The following is a 22,002-nucleotide window of genomic DNA, read 5'->3' as shown; positions in this document are numbered from 1 at the left end:
TAGTTGCCAACAAATAAAGAATTTAAATGACAGAACCTCACAGAAGTTGTTGTTACAGAAAGGTCAAGTTTATGAGCACCAACAATCCCATACCCACATTCTAAAATGAACATTGCTGTACGTCTTACAGCAGTCAAACACTCACATCCCCAACTCCACCTCGTTCTCAAACTTGAGAACCCACCAGACCGTTCACTTGTTCTGCCCCCTGCCCCTGCAGCCAAGATGGAGCCTGAGCTTGCATTCTGTACATGGAGATTGCTGGCAGCTCCAGGTATGGGAGCACGGATTCACAGCTGGGCACAGCTCAGACTCTACGTTTGGAGCTAGTTTCCAGAAATAATCCTATCCCATTCCTTTCCATCATAATCCAATCCAGCCCCACACAGCAAACAGGATCACAGCCTCTACCCAGCTCAGGTGACCTTCCGCAATCCCCAATTTCACAGACCCACAATACAGCTGCCTGTTCAACATCCCTCTGCCATCACACAACTAATTATGAGCATGGCATTGCAAAACTGGTAGAACGCAGAGAGTTGCTGCTTGCGAAATTCCTCCTGGTTTTCCACCCACCTGGTAGCTGCCAGTAAACGCCGTGGAGAGATGGCAGCAGCCTTTGGTCACCAGATGATGATATCTCGGTGTTTACTGCTGCTTGCTGAAAGACACAGGGAAATCACACCAGTCAGCACACCAAGTTACTCATACACATGACCCATCATCTAGTGACTAGCCCAAGGGGCATGAGACAGCACTCATCATCAACTGACCATCAAATATAAAACAAACTGTATTTCAAAGCAGTTCCTAACCCAGGATGACAAGAGCTGTGCAGTGCAAGGAGGAGAGACTGGCTGAGGGCAGGAAAAGTGACCCCAAGTTACCAGTTATTGGGGTGGGGGCAGACAAGCGGACGTCTGTAAGAGAACACATCAAGATTCCTAATCCTCAATCCTGTTATGGCTAAGGGACAAAGGAAAACTACAGTGGTGATGCTGGATGATTTACCGTGTTCCATCAGGTCAGGCTACGTATTCCCGATGCACAGAGAGCGGAAAATGGCACGTGTACTGGACCAAACCAAAAATATAAAATAGTCAGTCAAACTGAAGACCAATGCTGTATGATTCCAATCCATTGCTGAACTGGACAGTGCATCTCAACAGTCAGGATCTGACTTCAGAACAGAGAAACCATGACGACACATCTCACCTTCCTTCCACAAGGGGAGTTCCAAAGTTAGTCAGAGAGCAGATATTACAGGTGAATTGGGGAACAGAGTTAGGAGGAACAATGGAAGGAACATCCTAGAACTACTCAAACACCTCACTGTGGGCTCTGAATGCCTACTGTTTGCACATGTAAAAGTTTTAACATTAGACTGAAACACTACATACTGCAAGGAAACAAGTGCAAACAAGGGCAGGGTTAGGAGCAGCAGCTTCACTGTAGGGAGGCAGTTAGGAACGGCTTGGTTAATGTGGTTCTGCGGTTGCTTTAACAATCATCTGGTGTGATGAAAGGTGTGACTTTTTATTAAAAAATGATTTGAACAGTTTTTAGGTGTTGTGTTTTTAATTAAGGGATTTAATAATAAACTAGGTTAGTCTTGTTCAGAAGAGTTTTGGAAATAAATTACAACCAGTAAGAGAGTCCATTTTGTGAAAACTTCCAGAAGAGGAGTATTTGGCTACAACTGGTTGGTTACTAAAGTTGAGGATGTCTGAGGTCAAAAACTGAGGATGAAAAAGCAGTTACATTCCAGAGGAGTAAGGAAAAGAACGCTGGTAACTGTGAAGTGGCTGTTTTGGGGACCAAATGGAATTTCAAAATACATGGCAAATAAAATATTTCAAGCTGTATTACTGAGATAGCTTGGTTTGTTTTATTTTATTTCTGCTGTATAATAAACTTCTGTTTTATAGTTAAATGTAGCAGAACATTCCTGTGTTTCAGTACAGGACGGTCACATTAAAATATAAGATAGTCATAGGATCGGACACAGTCAGCATGGATTTACAAAATGGAAATCATGCTTGACAAATCTATTGGAAATTTAAAAGGATGTTACTGGTAGAATTGATGAGGGGGAACCAGTGGATATGGTTTACTTGGACCATCCGAAGGTTTCAAGAAGGTTTCATATAACAGATTAGCAAGTCAAACTCAAGTACAAAGAACTGGGAGTAGTGCACTGGCGCAATTAGAGAACTGGCTGGCAGACACGAAACAAAAACAAAAGGAACAAATTATCTTTTTCCAAGTGGCAAGGATCAGTCCTTAGACCCTAGGTATTCACAATAAAAATGAATAATTTAAATGAAGAACTTAATGTGATATCTTCAAGATTGCACACAATACATGAAGTGTGAACTGTGAGGAAGATGCAGAGATGTTTCAGTATGATTTGGACGAACTGAGCAGATGGATCTCAGATGTATCGATTAGTTTTAGCAGGACTAGACGGAGTAAACACAAGCAGGCTGTAGTTCCTGGAGCTAAAGGGATTAAAGGGGAGAAAACAAGAAGAGTGGAAATCACCCGCCATTATACTGAATGGGGGAGCATACTCCAACAGCCAAATAGGCCACTCTACCTCCTATTTTCATGTTGCTGTTATCGAGGTAGTTTTCATTCTAGGATCTGTCTTATTCAGTAAGAGTAACAGCATCAGCTGAGGTCATAACATTGAGTGGTCTCCAACAATGTAGCCTGGGATCTCCATTCTCAGTGACATCAATCTTGCTCTGTAGATGCTTGGCCAGCACAGCAACAGGTTTGGTGGTGATACTGTCCACCGACAAATAGCCATCACGTTACAGGATCATAGATAACCATAATCGGAGAGGCTCCTGGTATAGGATAGACATCAATCCTATCGAATGAGATAGTAAGATTTCCTTTCCTAAAGTCATGTTAAGACCGAGAGAAATAAAGTACTTTTTTGGAACTCAAATGGCACTTTACTGTGGCGACAAAACCCTTTTTATTATAAATTTCTAGATATGACACACTAAATAAATAATCTAATCTAATCTAATTTTGGCCTTATTGCCACTTTTCCGCCCAATCCTAAAATTCTCAACTCTCTCCTCGATCAAAAATAGTGTTTGATAAATATATTAGCTTTTGTGAAGTTGAACGTAGATATAGGGGAACCAGAGAATGTTGTATACCTGAGTTTTCAAAGACATTCTGTAAGATGTCACTTAAATGTCAAAACGCAAGATGGGGGCTCATTGGATTTGGGGTCAGTAACACTACAGGCAGTGTAATGTGAAGATTAGGAAGTGATTGTGCCAAGTTGGCAGGCTGTGACTAATGAAGTGTTGCAAGGATCAGTGCTGAAGCCTCAACCAGGCTTCTCTGCAAATAGACTGGGCATCAAAATGAAGCCTTGTGCCACTTGTATATTGGAGCCACCGTACAGTTACTGTGTGCACATTTGAGCTCCATATACAAGGGTGGTTATACTTGTATTTGGAGGTGGTAAAGGTTCACTCTGAGTTTGAGTAATGACAGCAGACTCAATTGGGTCTATACTTCTGAACAAGTCATATCAGACTCAGAACAGGAAATGTTTCTGTCTCCACAGATACTGCCAGTCTTGCAGCTTCTTCAGCACTTGCTGTTTTTATTTCAGATTTCAGGTATCTGCAGTTTTTTTTTTGCTTTTACTATACTTTCTGGAGTTTAGAAGCATAAAAAGTAATCACATGAAAATCCAAGATTCTGAAAGGGCTTGACATGGAGTCACTGTTACCCCGGACTGGGGAACCTACAAAACCAGGGGCAGAATCTCACAAGGAGCAGCTGATTATTCACAACAGAATAAAAAGAAATTCCTTCATTCAAAGGGTTTATGAATCTTACGATTTCTCCACCCTAGCAAATGTTCCATCACTGAACATACTGAAGGCTGAGCGCACGAGAACGAAAGGTTTTTTTATTGTCAGGGAATCAACAAATATGGAGATATGTTGGAGAAATGGAATAGGAAGCTGAAGAACAGCCATGATAGGACTGAATGATGGAGCAGGCTTGGGGGACGATACATGGAGTTCCTCTACTCTGTTTGTTGTGCTGTGTACAGGGTGGGAAAACATCCACCTTATATTTCCAAATCCTATGTTTTTCATCATTAAAATGGGATACTTGGAATGGGATTAACTATATCAAACGACTCCTTTCATATTACAACCATGAGATTACCTGTTCTGAGCCCAGCATTGACCTGCCTGCTAGTGCTGGGAGGCACGTGGGCCTCTGAGGCTGCCTGGACTGGAAGAGTTCGGTATGGAGGAGTCAATTCATCATCCGCAGAAAAACTGCTGCGCGTCCCGCCACTCAGAGGCAGGATCGGCAAACTGACCGGCTTCTTCCCAACTCGATTCTTCCTCTCTAAACATCAGGTCAAACTTTGTTAAGCTCTCATTACAGCATTCTAAATGTCTGCACTACATTTGCTATCAATCTTATTAAAATACAGAGGCAATAGGGCTCAGTGTGACTAACCTATAACTGGACCTTGCTGAGGCCCAACTACTCCGAAGGAAATGCTCTGCATTTGTTCCGTTGGTCAGAGTTGGTGGCTTCCATGCAATATGCTCAATATTGAACAAATAGCAAAATCAACTGTCACCAAACATCCTTGTCCAAACTTCCTCGTTGTGTGATGATGCCTGCTTTAAAGCATGCAGGCAGCTGGGGGAGGGGACCATCAGACAGTTATTGGACTTCCACCATCTCTCTGGTTCACACATGGTAAATCCTCACGGTGAAACAGATTTTGAATGCTCAATATGCTAAATGAAAATAAGAGCTTTACTCAACATTTCCTATGATGGGTTTTTGGGAAAAGAAAGGAATACTTCACACTCTGCTTGATTATAGCTATTCATAGAATGAAAAATAATTCCTCTCAATTTGAACGGGAGGAAATGATCAGATACAGACAAGAGTTCCTTCTACATTGTGATCATCCAGCACTCCCAGGACAGTGCAGCACAGGGTTAGATACAAAGTAAAGCCAGCACTACACTGCCTTGGTATGAGAGTCTTTTCTGTACAGCCTTGGTGTGAGCGCACTCATTTATTCAGAGATTCTGAATAATTCTATACCGTGGCCTAACTACTTTAGTCATTAATATTTAAACACTTCTTTGGGGGGCTTCACTCCACTGTAATTGTGACATCAAGGGAAGAACAAAGTTCTAAAGAAGTCCCCAAGCCCTTCCTTCACAGTTCAGGCAAACTTGCTGATAGGTTCCACCACACAATCAAGTACATTCTGATCAATCCCTGACCCTCCTGAATGTGCAGACATTAGAAGGACAGAATCAGGATGGGCTGTGATCCTACTCACATCAACAGTCTGTCAGACCATCAAACTCAGAAGAAAAAATGTCTTCAAATGACATTCTTCAAAACAAAAACTTCTTCTCCAGAAACTAAAACTTTCTCCAAAACTTCATTTATTGAAGCAAAATTATTCACCAACAGTGACTGAATAAATGATTTGGAGCTGCCTCTGGGATTTACTGAACTCTTGTGAAGCAGCTCAATCTAACACAACAAAGCTGTGGACAGAGGCCAAAACAATCAGCCCAGGCAACCCGGACAAGAGCAGACTTTTACTCAGGATGCTTTGTTGTATCAAGCTACCTGTCCCATTTCCCAACTAATGTCACTGCAAAGCATGAGGAACATCTCCACTTCAGATTTCAAGCACCATTTTGTTCAGTGATGAGCATTTCCTGCTACATGTCACTTGCATAGTGCAACATTTCCCTTTCTGTGTATCAGTCAATTTCCCAAACATTCACCATGAATAGTCTCCACCAAGATGGCCAAACGTAGTTGTTCCCAAAATGATGACTTGGAAGAAATAGTACAAAGGCAGAGCTGGTGTGAATTTACCAGCAGGAAGAGACAGATGGGCTGGAAATAGCAAAATCCAATGCCAATTTTCAACAATGAACAGAATCAGGTGAAGGTACCACAAGCTGATGTTAATGTGAAGTGAAATGAGGCACCCTGCAAACCCTCTCTCAGAGTAATGAAGTTCAATGGTGCCCGTTTTACCAACAGCCAACAACATAACACAGATGTGCTAAACATCCATTACTGTAAAACCAGATTCCATTGCTCACATACACATTCCCTAAGAGAATAACTGGGTTACAACACTGCCTCCTCCCCAGATGACAGCATGAGTGAAATTGCAGATTTCATAACATGGGAGGTTTCAAGGATGTTGGTTTGTTCCTACTCACCCTGTTGTTCAAGATTTTAAACAAACCTTTTGGCAAGAGCACCACAAAGAATCATGGAATCCCTACTGTGTGGAAGCAGGCCATTTGGCCTACCACGTTCACACCAACCATCCAAACAGCATCGCAGCCAGACCCACCCCCTATCCCTACATTTCCCCATGACCAATCCACCTAGCCTGCACATCCCTGGACACTATGGGCAATTTAGCATGGCCAATCCCCCTAATCTCCACAGAGACAGTTGTCGAGGGTGGAATCGAACCTGGGTTCCTGGTGCTATGAGGTAACGCTAACCACTGTGCCATCCATTCACCAAACTGTGGTTACTAACCTGTCACTAGTTATAGAGATGTATAGCACAGAAACAGATCCTTTGGTTCAACTCAACCATGCTGACCAGGTATCCTAATCTAATCTAGCTCCGTTTGCCAGCACTTGGCCCATTTTCCTCTAAACCCTCCCTATTACTGACAATCTCAATCTTCATCCACTGACACATACCGAATAGGTCCCACTCTTTTCACTGGACAGCCATAAAATCATATACCAGTTAGATACAGGCCACTCAGCCCACGAAAGCGGTATTGCTGTTCTTCATCATGCAATAAGTTAACCCACTCTAATGCTATTCAATGCTAATAATCATTAATGGATCTCATTTTTAAACAGGGTGCCTAATGCTGAATTGGTCCTGTAGGCAGGAATAAAACTCAGTCCTGAGGGATGTGCTCTGTTGGACGAAGGAGATAGATACTGATTAATATTCATCTGGTGAAAGCTGAAGCAGGAACCAGAGTGTCCCCTACATTGGTTTATTTACAATGCCTTGTGCAGACTACATTTCCCATCCACAGACCAACCACTCCCAAGTGAAACTGATTCTTACAGCTATTTTAAACAGCCTGTTCAGACAGATAATGATACTTTCCATTTGGGGGCAGCTGGGATTTGAACCTCAACCTTTTGGTTCAGAGATGGGGGCTCTACCACAGCATCACCAACAGCTCGTAGAAAATTGGTTCTGATTTCTTTATTCCAATCTTTCCTTAAATAGTATCAGATGCTGTTAATCACAATTAGAGCAGGTATACACACATATACACACACTGATATGAGACATCATTTGCAACATTATCATACTCAATGAACAAACTGTTTTCTGGCAGATTTCAGCCGAAGCTGGGGAGCATTTTATACACTGAACCAAGCAATTTCAAACACTATCAGAGAGTCAATTAGAAAGATCACAACAGAAAACCTCACCAAGGGAAGAACTTCTATTAACTCTGTCAGGAGTGGCAGTGTCCCTAACTCTAAGCTAGAAGCCCCACCTGCTGCAGAAGTAACCTGTAAGTCATCTGTGAACACTCTCAGGTCATCCCAATATATTTCACAGCCAGTAGATTGTGTTTTGCTGCGTTTAGTTAAGGGATGTGATTTAAAAACTCCTCTAAGGAATGACCAAAGTGGTCAAAGACCAATACTAACCATGAAAGATTAAGTTTGGAATCAATAGGCCTCTGCTCTCTGTCTGGAGGGAGAATCACATCCAGCATTAAGCCCAGTTTATCCCGAAATACACTCCTGCCGACTCAATGCACAGGCTGAGCGCCATGCAAGATTCGGAAGGATGTCACCTTTTCACATCTGAATACTTACAAACCACAAATTCCTGAGAAATAAATTCTAACCTTCAAGGTGTTCAGCATGTTTCTGATGAACTAAATACTAGTTTAACAACAGAATAACCAAAAAGAGGGGAAAAAAAATCTATAAAAACAGAAAGCCTACTTTTTTTGTGTCCCTTGTACTGGCTGGACTTTGCTTTTTTCTTCTTCATCACATTGGCCTGATTCTCCCTCGAGGCTGGAAGTGAAACAGGAAAACAATTTAAGAGACACAAGCCAGGAAGGAGCAACGTTCAGTTCACAAACCTGGACTTACACATCTCCACTGGCAAAGTACACCTCCAACAGACAGAAAACCAGACTCGGATAATCTTGGAGAATTATATATCAGCAACCCAGTTGAGGAAGGTCAAGGGGATGAGAACAACCCACAGAAACTCAGACATAATGCGTACAGAGCAGCCATTTCCCATTTCACCAAAATCATCAATGACTTGAATACATCACTTTTAACAGAACAAAAATTCCTAAGGCTCTTCATATCAGACAAAACAGTCACCAAGCAAAACTTTAGAGCTGGATGGAAGGGTAGAGAAAAGTTTGGACAAAAAGGTGAATCTTAACAGGGTCTTTAAAAGGAACAGAAAGTGAATCTATGCCTAGGGAGGATCATGGAACCCAGGTGAGATCTGGAAAATTGCAGTTTCAAACAAAACCGATAATAGAATGCTTATACGATTGAACTCAAGGCCTTGGACTAATAATCTGAAACCCAGGATTGGATCATTCTGTGAACTGAATTGAATTTATCATCATGTGTACCAAGGCACAGTGAAAAGCTTTGTCTTGCGAACAATACAGACAGGTCAGAGTTAAATAGCATAGCTAAGTAAATAATAGGTATACAACGGTAAAAACCAAAACACTGGTGTAGGAAAATGTTAAGAGTTTGAGAGTCCATTCAGTATTCTAATAGTAGGGTAGAAACTGTTACGAAACCGGTTGGTGCATGTGTTCAGGTTTCTGTACCTTCTCCTTGAAGGTAGAGGCTGTCGAAAAGCACTGCCAGGGTAGGATGGACCTTTGAGACTGCTGGCGGCCTTTCTTTGACAGTGGGCCTGGTAGATGGATTCTATAGATGGGAGGTTGGCCTTCGTGATTGCCTGGGCCAAGTTCAACACACACTGACAGGTATAGTTGCCATACCAGGTATCAATACATCCAGACAGAATGCTCTTGATGGCGCACCTATAAAAATTGGCAAGGGTATTCGCCATCATGCCAAATTCCCTCAGCTGCCTGAGGAAGAAGAGATGTTGTTGGGCCTTTGTAACCAGTGCATCCACATGAAGAGTCCAAGAAAGCTTGTTGTGGATGACCACCCCCAGGCACTTAACACTCTCCACTCATTCTACCTCTGAGCTGTTAACGTGTAGGGGAGGGCATGAGTAACATCCCACCGAGAGTCAATAATGAATTCCTTGGTTTTGATGGCATTGAGAGCTCGGTTGTTCTCAGTGCACCATTTTTCCAGGTCTTCCACCTCCCGTCTGTAATCTGTTTCGTCGCCATCTGAGATTCGATCGACTATGGTGGTGTCATCAGTGAACTTGTAAATGACATTAGTCTGGTATTTGGCAACACAGTCATGGGTATACAGTGAGTACAATAGGGGGCTGAGTACGCACCCCTGAGACGCTCCAGTGTTGAGTATTAGTGAGGATGAAATATTGTCCCCAATCTTCACTGGTTGTGGCCTGTGGGTCAGGAAACGGAGGATCCAGTTACAGAGAGTGGGGCTTAGTCCAAGATCACCGAGTTTAGTAATCAAGCAGTATCGAGGGGACACTATAGTGTTGAAAGCTGAACTGTAGTCAATGAGTAGGATTCTTATGTAGCTTTTCTTGGTGGCAAGATGCTTGAGGAAGGAGTGAAGGAGAAGTGTGGGAATGGAGAGTTTAAACTGAATTAATGAAATAAGTCTCTCAAGGAGCAATCTCAGTAACAATGGCCAAAGTGTAAAATCACACCCCGCTCAGTAAGGAAGGAAGTTTACCACCAAACTGGGCCTGGCCTACACATGACTCACAGCAATGTAGCTACTCTTACCAGCCCTTTGAAATGGCCTAGCAAGTTCATGTGGAAGCTTACCACCAAAGAAAAATCAACACGTTTCAATCTCATGCAACTTCCCTCAGGCTCAGGCGTGGTCAAGTATCTATATTTGTTGAGGTGGAATGGACAGGCTGTTATTAGATAGGTAATAGATGCTGGGATTGTCACTGACATCCACACCCTGTGAACAAATAAAAACATGTGGCATTCTGCCAGTGGGTTTGAAAGGATAATCTGGTAACTTACACTGTGATGCTGGTGGTTGAAGCTGGTAGCCTGTCAATTCGCACCAGCCGACAGGGTAGAGATCTGGAGATTCGCAGTCTACCCACTGGTCATATTCATCCTCCCATCCATCAAAATGGATCCTGAGGAGCCGATGGACGATGCGGGTAACAGTTGCCACACACACCAAGCGCGGCTCCATCAAATCGACAGCTTCCAATTTCATTCCCACTCGAAAGCCATGGTTTGGAACTTCCTGCGTTCACAGGGAAAGCTGGAAATTAATGATTTGGAAAACCCTTTCAAAAATATTACACTGCAAACAATGTCAAATGCAGGGGTCAGTTCTGTGGGTCCAGGCTGCCCCTGGGAGCACAACACAGGTTTCACACATTCCAGTTTCAGCAAGTACAAGTAAGATTCACAGTTCTCAGAAAGCAGTTTGGAGAGAATATATCGAGAGTGAGCCATAGCTGGAGTGTGCGCACATTCTAGAATTTGAGCTTTATGGGAATTTGGTGGAGAGGGCAACAAGTGCTTTTGGCATATTTTGCGATTTATAATTTATAAGTACCATAGTCAATAGTGACCAATAGACCGAGGAGTAAGGACCCTAGATTAAACAATATGATTTGATATTAAGCATCTTCCAAAAGGTTTAAAAGTAAAAGGGTCAAATCATGGCAGGAGAGCTCAAAGCTGTGGTGTGCTCTTCCTATTAGGTTTGGAAAGCTAGGAACATTTGCAGCATGTGTGCAGGAAGAAATGTGTCTCCAGCTGCAGCTCCTGGAAGGCTGAGTTTCAGAGTAGTAGCCGGGAACACTATGCAGCATCTACAAAGCTGAGGGAGGTGATCACACTGAGGGCTAAGACTTCCCAGGCTGGAAGGGAATGTGTAATGACCAGGCAGAGCACAAGGATTAGGCAGGCAGTGTCAGATCTCCTGTGGCTATTCCCCTTGCAAAACAGATGTTCTGCTTCGGATACTGTTGAGGGGAACAGCGTCACTGGGGCAAACACAAAGAGCCAAATGTGTTGCACCACGGTTGGCTCCATTGCACAGAGTAGTAGTAAAAGATGTGGGCATCTGTTAGTTAGTTCGGATTCAATTTTAAAGGAATTGGACACCACTCTGGGGTTATGTTGCCTCCCTGGTGCTAGAGTCAAGAATGCCTCAAAGTTGCTACAGGACCTTCTGGAGGGAAGAGGACAAACAGCCAATGGCCATGAGTCCAGAACTTAGAGGGCATAGGTTCAGGGTGAGAGTATGATGTAAAAGAGACCTAAGGGGCAACTTTTTGATGCAGAGAGTGGTGCGTGTGTGGAATGGGCTGCCAGAGGAAGTGATGGAGGCTGGTACACATTGCAACATTTAAAAGGCATCTGGATGGGTATATGAATAGGAAGTGTTTGGAGGGATATGGGCCATGTGCTGGCAGTTGGGAACAAAATAGGTATGAGAGAAAAAAGGATGTGGTCTTAGAAGCAAAATACATGGCATTAGGAAACATGCTGAAAAGTAGGATCTCAGAAGGCAGGGATCTTAAGATTGCTACCAGTGCCATATGCCAGTCCCAGTAAAAACAGGATATATTAGAAATGTGTGGCTGAAGAGATGGTATGAGAGAAAGTATTCAGGTTCCTGGGGTATTGGGATCAGTTCTGGGGGAGGTGGGACCACTATAAACCAGATGGGTAATACATGGGCAGGGCCGGGACTGATGTCCTCAGCAAGGTAATTGCTCATATGGTTAGGGAGGGTTTAAACTAAAATGGCATGAGGATGAGAACCTATGCAAGGAGCCAAAGCAAGGTGAATCAAGGGCAAGGAGGACAAGGATCAAACAGAGCCAAAAGTGAGAAACAATTGAAATGCAATAAGTAACATCATAAAGATAAGCCATAATGCTCCAAACATTCATAATACAGTGGGTGAATTAGCTGCACAAATAGATGTAACGGTATGATATGGATGGGATTACAGACATAGCTGCAGGGTGACCAGGGTATGGGAACTGAATATTCAGGGGTACACAATATTTGGGGAGGACAGACTAGAAGGAAAAAGATGTTGAGATTGCACAGTTGGTTAAAGAGGAAATTAACAATAGTAAGGAAGGAAATTAGCTGGGTGGAAGGGTGAGCTGTGAGGAGGATGCAGAGATTTGGACAAGGTGAGTGAATGGGCAAACGTCTGGCAGATGCAGTATAATATGGAAAAATGTGAAGTTATTCACTTTGGTAACAAAAATAGGAAGGCAGATTATTTGAACAGCTGCCAAGAGGGAGGAGAATGTTCAATGAGACCTGGATGTCTTCATGTATCAGTCTCTGAAACTAAGTGCTCAGGTGCAGCAAGCAGTAATGTATGATGGTCTTAATGGCAAGAGGGTGAGTCCAGGGATATCTTACTGCAGGTATACAGGATATTGGTGAGAACACACCTGGAATATTGTATCTTGTTTTGGTGTCCTGACGTGAAGAACTATATTCTCGTTGTACAGTGAGTGCAGAGAAATGTACCAACTGACTCCTGGGATGGCAGAATTGACAGGAGGAGAGATCAAGTCAAGTAGGAATGTACTCAGTTTAGAAGGATGAGTTGAGGGGATCGAGGGGGTAATCTCATATAAACTTATAAAATGCAAACAGGACAAGACATGTCAGATGCAGGAAAGATGTTCCTGATAACAAGAGAGTCCAGATTAGAGGGTCATCATTTAAGCATTAGGGATCAACATTTTAAGACAGAGCCAGAGTTATGAGCCTGTGGAATTCACGATCATGCATATCATTCAAGGCCAAAGTGTTCTATCGTTTCAAGAAATAGTTGGTTAAAGCACTTGGGGAAAACTGGGAGCAGACTATGGAGTTGGATGTTCAACCATAATCATAAGAAATGGTGGAGCAGACTCGAAGGGTTGAATGGGTTACTCTGCTCCTATGTTTCTGTGTTACTCAACCATAAGTATAGAATGATTTATAGTTATTATAACTGATTGTAGGTGTTATAGCAGAGGCTGGTAACAGCTGTACACATGTTCATTCCACTGTAATAATTAAAATATCTGCAACAACTAACCTGTTGATCAGACTTTTGCTTCCCCTTGCAGTGAGGAGGCTTGTTGCAATGAGATTAACAAACTCTGTACATCTGAGATCAAACATTGGTTCCACCTAGTTCATATGACTCCACATTGCAAAGCAAGTCTAATCAAATAAACCCAATGTTCTGACGGTTATCCAAGCAGCCCCATGGGTTTATGCACAATCCCCCACTGATGCAAATAGAACCTTAATCTCTCATCAAGAAAATTATCTGAAAATTCAGTAGCAATTTCAACTTTACTGTCGAGGTCACAACATAGAAATGGCCAGAAGAAACAAACACACATTAGCTTAAAATAGACAACTGTCAATAAAAATTCAAAGCTACTCTTTCAAGAAAGAGCTCCCCGATGCCAATTTTTGAATGCAGGCAGTAGGTGAAAGTGGAAGTAGTTATCTCTGCCAACACATCCTCTCACCTTGTTGAACAGTTTGACAGGGGCAGCAACCGATCCCGTCTCCCTAAGGTAGTCGAACCATTTGAAAGGAATTTTGGAGTAACCTGTAAAATAGCCAGCATCATTTTAGTGTGCAATAATTTACAAAAGCTGAAGTGCCCATCTCATCTTATGACACCAAGAATGTTCAGCTAGTGGGACAGTATAAAACGTAACATGATACGATATCAGTTCACATACCTGCTTCAAATACAAAACCAGAAATACTTGCACACATGTGCACAACCATCATGCTCTTTTTGTTCTTTCCACCCCCTTTGTTATTCTCCCATCCTTGCTGTTGGTAACAACTTTTTTTAAAATTCATTCACAAGATGAGGGAATCATTGGATAGGCCAATATTTTTGCCCATTCCAATTATCCAAAAGGCAGTTAAAAGTCAACCACATTAGCGAACCAGATGGATTTTTCTGACAATCGACAGTAGATTCATGGTCATTATTAGACTTTTAAGTCCAGATATTTATTGAATTCAATTTCCACCATCTGCCATGGCCCAGGTCCCCAGAACATTTCCTGGGTCTCTGGATTAACAGTCCAGCGATAATACCAGCCACTGCCTCCCCTAATATATGACACAAACTGAACACCTTGCTAATGGCAGTCATGGTGGCAGCACCACTGAATCCGATTCCATAGTCTTCTCATTATGTTTACTTAAAGATTTCTAGCAAATGTGAATGGAGCCGGAATACCACTGGCTTTGTCCTCCTTCTAACTCTGGGGTTAGAAAGCTACCGGTGGCAAACTGATGACTTGTTCCTGCCCAAGATCAAGATAACTCAATTCACAACAGGAATCCATTCTGATACGTTCTTGAGATTTTGTTGTGTGAAATTCAAATCAGAAATCTTCAATTTTCAAGAGACAGAATAAGTCCAGAACTATCCAGATTTTTTTTTGTTTTAGAAGTGATGCCATTTTATAGACTGATATTGGCTGGGGTAAATGCCAAACTCTTGTTCAAGATCATCTCCTGTAACCTTTTATATCCACAGCAGATGATGTCATGAATTAAATCTCATACCAAAGATATCATCTTCAGCTGGACTGAAGCTTTAAGCAAGCCTTTGCACATTACAGCAGAAAAACGCGTGCCCTTGACAAAGAAGGAGCCAACAATCAGCTGAACAGAGAGCATAGACACCATATAGTTGAAGGTACACTGAGTGTGAGTCCATTAACGTCAGCGCTTAATTATCACAAAGGTGCTCTACTTTTGTGCAGATTAGACTGTTAACCTGTAGCTACATAAATTCTCCTTTTCCATTCCACTCATCACCAGAGACAGCTATTCTAATACCTAGGGCTTAAAACAAGGCTAAAGGTATTGCCCCAAATTTTAAAAAGTATCCAACACAAGATTCTGAGTAATCCAAGATGGAGGACAGGAAAACATTGTGGCTGTAAGAGGCTGCTTTTTTTTTTGAGGTATTTTAGGTATTGTAGGTGATTTCCTCAAATTCCAGGAGCAGCAATTACTGTTTTATATGCTGTTGCATTGTTTTGGAATTTTGGGGAAAAAAGTCAAAACAACAGCACTTTTAAAAGGGAGCGAGACAGACAAAAGGCAGTGACCACATGGTCAATGAGGGAGAGAGTGAAAGAAACCCACACTGCTAACTGACACAGCAGTGAATCTGCATTTACTGCCTTTGCTGTTTGAGTTCATATATCGCTGGACATCGGAGTGCATCTGGGAAAAATTAACAAACAGCAAAATTCACAGCTGACCTTGGAGGAACCTGTGTGGGAGAGGTCACAGCACGGGAACAGATAAGTGCATAGCTTTTTTTAGACATGTAACCTTGCCATAAGTCCACAGTAGCGAGTAGAGTGGATTCTTTCTTGATGAAATGTTTTACTGAAATCTGTCTCTTGATTAAATTTTAAAAATATAAACCATAAATATTAAGTTAGCTTGGAGCACTGTTTCTTTGAAAGAGCAAAAAGACAGTGCTATTTTCTGGGTCTGTAGATTGTGAAGGAGCAAAGATGGCCTTTGGTATAGTGATAGGCTCTTTCGCTGAGAAAGTGAGGACTGCAGATGCTGGAGATCAGAGCTGAAATGTGTTGCTGGAAAAGCGCAGCAGGTCAGGCAGCATCCAAGGAACAGGAGAATCGACGTTTCGGGCATAAGCCCTTCTTCAGGAATGAGGAAAGTGTGTCCAGCAGGCTCAGATAAAAGGTAGGGAGGAGGGACTTGGGGGAGGGGCGTTGGAGATGCGATAGGTGGAAGGAGGTCAAGGTGAGGGTGACAGGCCGGAGTGGGGTGGGGGCGGAGAGGTCAGGAAGGCGGTTAGGAAGGCGGTGCTGAGTTCGAGGGGTTTGACTGAGACAAGGTGGGGGGAGGGGAAATGAGGAAACTGGAGAAATCCGAGTTCATCCCTTGTGGTTGGAAGATGAGGCGCTCTTCCTCCAACTGTCGTGTTGCTATGGTCTGGCGATGGAGGAGTCCAAGGACCTGCATGTCCTTGGTGGAGTGGGAGGGGGAGTTGAAGTGTTGAGCCACGGGGTGGTTGGGTTGGTTGGTCCAGGTGTCCCAGAGGTGTTCTCTGAAACGTTCCGCAAGAGGAGGCCACATCGGGTGCAGCGGATGCAATAAATGACGTGTGTGGAGGTGCAGATGAATTTGTGGCGGATATGGAAGGATCCCTTGGGGCCTTGGAGAGAAGTAAGGGAGGAGGTGTGGGCGCAAGTTTTGCATTTCTTGCGGTTGCAAAGGAAGGTGCCGGGAGTGGAAGTGGGCTCAAGGGCGGAGGGAGGGGGAAGTCCTCGACCTCAAATTCACCTGGATTTACCAACACCTTCCACCCCGGCCTCAAATTCACCTGGACCGTCTCAGACTCCTCCCTCCCCTTCCAAGACCTTTCCATTTCTATCTCAGGCGACCGAATCAACACGGACATTTACTATAAACCGACTGACTCCCACAGCTACCTAGACCACACCTCCTCCCACCCTGCCCCCTGTAAAAACGCCATCCCATATTCCCAATTCCTTCGTCTCTGCCACATCTGCTCCCAGGAAGACCAGTTCCAATACCGTACAGCCCAGATGGCCTCCTTCTTCAAAGACTGCAATTTCCCCCCAGACGTGTTCGACGATCTCCTCCAATCCCCGCTCCTCCGCCCTTGAGCCCGCCCCTCCAATCGCCACCAGGACAGAACCCCACTGGTTCTCACTTACCACCCCACCAACCTCCATATACAGCGTATCATCCGCCATCATTTCCGCCACCTCCAAACGGACCCCACCACCAGGGATATATTTCCCTCCCTTCCCCTATCAGTGTTCCGAAAAGACCACTCCCTCCGTGACTCCCTCGTCAGGTCCACACCCCCCACCAACCCAACCTCCACTCCCGGCACCTTCCCCTGCAACCGCAATAAATGCAAAATTTGTGCCCACACCTCCCCCCTTACTTCTCTCCAAGGCCCCAAGGGATCCTTCCATATCCGCCACAAATTCACCTGCACCTTCACACACATCATTTATTGCATCCGCTGCACCTGATGTGGCCTCCTCTATATTGGGGAGACAGGCCGCCTACTTGCGGAACGTTTCAGAGAACACCTCTGGGACACCCGGACCAACCAACCCAACCACCCCGTGGCTCAACACTTCAACTCCCCCTCCCACTCCACCAAGGACATGCAGGTCCTTGGACTCCTCCATCGCCAGACCATAGCAACCCGACGGTTGGAGGAAGAACGCCTCATCTTCCACTTAGGAACCCTCCAACCACAAGGGATGAACTCAGATTTCTCCAGTTTCCTCATTTCCCCTCCCCCCACCTTGTCTTAGTCAAACCCCTCGAACACAGCACCGTCTTCTTAACCTGCAATCTTCTTCCTGACCTCTCCGCTCCTACCCCACTCTGGCCTATCACCCTCACCTTGACCTCCTTCCATCTATCACATCTCCAACGCCCTTCCCCCAAGTCCCTCCTCTCTACCTTTTATCTTAGCCTGCTGGACACACATTCCTCATTCCTGAAGAAGGGCTTATGCCCGAAACGTCGATTCTCCTGTTCCTTGGATGCTGCCTGACCTGGTGAACTTTTCCAGCAACACATTTTAAGCTCTTCATGTTCGATGATAGAGTTTAGGGAGAGTTTCCATATTACTGATGATTATGTCTGCAGGATATGTCTTTGTTTGAGAAATCTATCAGATCGCATGGATCGGTTACAGCAGCAGTTAGAGGCAATGAGGAATTCACAAGAGCCAGGGAATGTGATGAATGGCAGTTATAGGAAGGGAGAAAAACTACAGATATAGTCATGTGGATGGGTTAACTCCAGGAAAGATAGGAGAGATAGGGAGGAAGGGAAGGAGTCTTCGGTAGAAATCCCCATTTCAAACAGGTATGCTGTTTCGGAAAACGTAGGAGTGATGGTCTCTCAGGGGAATGTGACACAAGCAGCCCAGTTTCTGATATTGACACAGGCTCTACTGAAATGAGGGGTATATGTCAGGTTCCAAGCAATTGATGGTGATAGAGAGCTCTCTAGTCAGAGGCACAGATAGACGTCTCTGCAGCCAGCAACAAGAAATCAGAATTGTGTGTTGCTTCGCTGGTGCCAGAATCAAGGATACTCCAGAGAAGGTGCAGAATGTTCTCAAAAGGAGAAAGGGACCAGCAGGAGGTCATTGTACACATTGGAACTAATGACATAGGAAGGGAAAAGGATGAGATTCTGAAGGTAGAATATATAAAGTTAGGCAGAAATTTTAAAAAGGAGGTCCTCGAGGGTAGTCATATCTCGATTACTCCCGGTGCTACAAGCTAGTGAGGATAGGAATAAGAGGATAGAGCAGATAAATACACGGCCGAGGAGCTGGTGCAGGGGAGAAGGGTTCACATTTTTGGATCACTGGAATCTCTTCTGGGGTAGAAGTGACCTGTACAAGAAGGACGGATTGCACCTGAAGTCATGTAGAATTCAGCTAGAGCTGCTCGGATGTGGCGCGGGGGGGGGGGGGGGGGGGGGGATGGAGTTTGGGAACTATTGAGAGACAAGATCAATCTGAGGTTAGTTGGAAAAGGGAGACAAACAAACACAAACAAACAAACAAGTCAGGGCAGGCAGGGACAAAGCAGAGAACAAGGTAGGAAAAATAAATTAAACTGCATTTACTTCAACACAAGAGGCCTAACAGGGAAGGCAGATGAACTCACGGCATGATTAGGAACATGGAACTGGGATATCATAAGGGATAGCATTACTGTTGTACTCAGGGAGGATATTCCTGGAAATACATCCAGGGAAGTTATTTGGGTGGAACTGAGAAATAAGAAAGGGATGATCACCATATGGGGATTGTATTAGAGAACCGCTAATAGTCAGCAGGAAATTAAGGAACAAATTTGGAAGGAGATCTCAGTTATCCGTAAGAATAATAGGATGGTTATGGGAGCGAATTTTAACTTTCCAAACATAGACTGGGACTGCCATAGTGTTAAGGGTTTAGATGGAGCGAAATTTGTTGTGAGTGCAAGAAAAGTTTCTGATTCAGTATGTGGACTAGAGAAGGTACAAAACTTAACCTACTCTTGGGAAATAAAGCAGGGTAGGTGACCGAGGTGTCAGTGGGGGAGCACTTTGGGGCCAGCAACCAGACTTCTATTAGTTTTAAAATACTGATGGAAAAAGATAGACCAGACCGAAAAGTTGAAGTTCTAAATTGGAGAAAGGCCAATTTTGACAGTATTAGACAAGAACTTTCAAAAGCTGATTGGTGGCAGATGTTCACAGGTAAGCATGGCTTGAAAATGGGAAGCCTTCAGAAATGAGATAACGAGAATACAGAGAGAGTACATTCTTGTTAGGGTGAAAAGAATGGCTGGTACGTATAGGGAACGCTGGATGACTTGATAAATTGAGGTGAAAATGTGTTGCTGGAAAAGCGCAGCAGGTCAGGCAGCATCCAAGGAACAGGAGATTCGACGTTTCGGGCATAAGCCCTTCTTCAGGAAGATGATTCCTGAAGAAGGGCTTATGCCCGAAACGTCGAATCTCCTGTTCCTTGGATGCTGCCTGACCTGCTGCGCTTTTCCAGCAACACATTTTCAGCTCGATCTCCAGCATCTGCAGTCCTCACTTTCTCCCCTAGATAAATTGAGGGTTTGGTTGAGAAAAAGAAGGAGCACCGGAGGCTCCCAAGCACTGAGGATGTCACCTAGACAGGGGACGAAACGTCTGCAACACAAACTCCCAGCTCGGCAAACAGAACCACAACAATGAGCACCCGAGCTACAAATCTTCTCCCAAACTTGGAACACCTACAGGAAGTATATGTCAAGTATAGACAGGATAGATCGAATGAATCCTTGGAAGAGTATAAAGGCAGTAGGAGTATACTTGAGAGGGAAGTCAGGAGGGGACGTGAGATAGCTTTGGCAAAATGGATTAAAGAGAATCCAAAGGGTTTTTACAAATACATTAAGGACAAAAGGGCAACGAGGGAGAGAATAGGTTCCTCAAAGATCAGCAAAAAGGCATATGTGTAGAGTCGCAGGAGAGGGGGAGATACTAAATGAGTATTTTGCATCAGTGTTTACTGTGGGGAAGGGCATGGAAGATATAGAATGTGGAGAAACAGATGGTGACATTTTGAAAAATTTCCATAGTACAGAGGAGAATGTGGCTGGATGTCTTGAAAGGCACAAAAGTGAATAAATCCCCAAGACCTGATCAGGTGCATCCTAGGACTCTGTGGGAAGCTAGGGAAGTGATTGCAGAGGCCCTTGCTGAGATATTCATATCATAGATAGTCACAGGTGAGGTACCAGAAGACTGGAGGCTGGCTAACGTGGTGCCACTGTTAAGAAAGATAGTAAGGACAAGCCAGGGAACTATAGACCAATGAGTCTAACGTCGGTGGTGGGCAAGTTGTTGGAGGAAATCCTGAGGGACAAGTTTTACATGTATTTGGAAAGGCAAGGACTGATTAGGGATAGAAGCATGGCTTTGTGCGTGGAAAATCATGTGTCACAAACTTGATTGAGTTTTTTGAAGTAACAAAGAGGATTGATGAAGGCAGAGCAGTGGACGTGAAATATATGGAGTTCAGTAAGGTTGCCCATGGGAGATTGGTGAGCAAGGTTAGATCTCTTGGAATACAGGGAGAACTAGCCATTTGGATACAAAACTGGCTCAGAGGTAGAAGACAGAGGGTGGTGGTGGAGGGCTGCTTTTCAGACTGGAGGTCTGTGACCAGTGGAGTGCCACAAGGATCGGTGCTGGGTGCACTGCTTTTTGTCATTTTTATAAATGATTTGGATGTGAACGTAGGATGTATAGATATTAAGTTTGCAGATGACATCAAAATTGGAGATGTAGTGAACAACGAAGAAAGTTACCTCAGAGTACAACAGAATCTTGGTCAGATGGGCCAATAGACCAAGGAGTGACAGATGGAGTTTAATTTAGTTAAATATGAGATGATTCATTTTGGAAAAGCAAAAATCAGAGCAGGACTTATACACTTAATGGTAAAGTCCCAGGGAGTGTTGCTGAACAAAGAGACCTTGGAGGGCAGGTTCATAGTTACTTGGAAGTAGAGTCACAGGGTAGATAGGATAGTGAAGGCGATGTTTGGTACACTTTCCTTTATTGGTCAGAACACCAAGTATAGGAGTTGGGAGGTCATGTTGCAGCTGTATAGGACATTGGTTAGGCCACTTTTGGAATATTGCGTGCAATTCCGGTCTCCCTGCTAAAGGAAGGATGTCGTGAAAGTTGGAAGGGTTCAGAAAAGATCTACAAGGATGTTGCCAGGGTTGGAGGGTTTCAGCTACAGGGAGAGGTTGGGGCGGTTTTCCCTGGAGCATCAGAGGCTGTGGGGTGACCTTCTAGAGGTTTATAAAATCATGAGGCGCTTGGATAGGATAAATAGACAAGGTCTTTTCTTTGGGGTGGGATTGTCCAGAATTAGAGGACACAGGTTTAGGGTGAAAGGGGAAAGATTTAAAAGGGATTGAACTGGCATCTCATTCACTCAGAGGTGATGCTTGTATGGAATAAGTTGCCAGAAGAAGTGGTGGAGGCCAGTACAATTTATAGCACTTAAAAACATCTGGTTGGGTATATAAATAGGAAGGGTGTATCAACAGGACGAATTTCGAGGGATATGGGCCAAGTGCCAGCAAATGGAACTAGATTAGATCTGGTCAGCATGGACA

General features: G+C 43.9%; 1 protein-coding gene across 4 annotated transcripts in view; it reads right to left on the bottom strand.

Moving 5' to 3' along the window:
* The window catches only part of mbtd1 (mbt domain containing 1), a 79,955-nt gene that overhangs the window by 3,562 nt on the left and 54,391 nt on the right, over positions 1 to 22,002 (bottom strand). For all 4 annotated transcript variants that reach the window (XM_060844675.1, XM_060844673.1, XM_060844674.1 and 1 more), the window contains 4 exons: positions 13,774 to 13,856; positions 10,268 to 10,502; positions 8,070 to 8,144; positions 577 to 661 (listed from right to left, as the gene is read on the bottom strand). In XM_060844675.1, the coding sequence (XP_060700658.1) occupies positions 624 to 661; positions 8,070 to 8,144; positions 10,268 to 10,502; positions 13,774 to 13,856 (431 nt within the window). In that variant the 3' untranslated portion in view covers positions 577 to 623. The remainder of the gene's footprint in view (positions 1 to 576; positions 662 to 8,069; positions 8,145 to 10,267; positions 10,503 to 13,773; positions 13,857 to 22,002) is intronic.

The sequence above is a fragment of the Hemiscyllium ocellatum genome, chromosome 25 (assembly GCF_020745735.1).
Source record: "Hemiscyllium ocellatum isolate sHemOce1 chromosome 25, sHemOce1.pat.X.cur, whole genome shotgun sequence".
NCBI classification, from domain to species: domain Eukaryota; kingdom Metazoa; phylum Chordata; class Chondrichthyes; order Orectolobiformes; family Hemiscylliidae; genus Hemiscyllium; species Hemiscyllium ocellatum.
The sequence above is the reverse complement of the archived record's forward strand: the minus strand, read 5'-3'. Positions and strand labels throughout refer to the sequence as shown.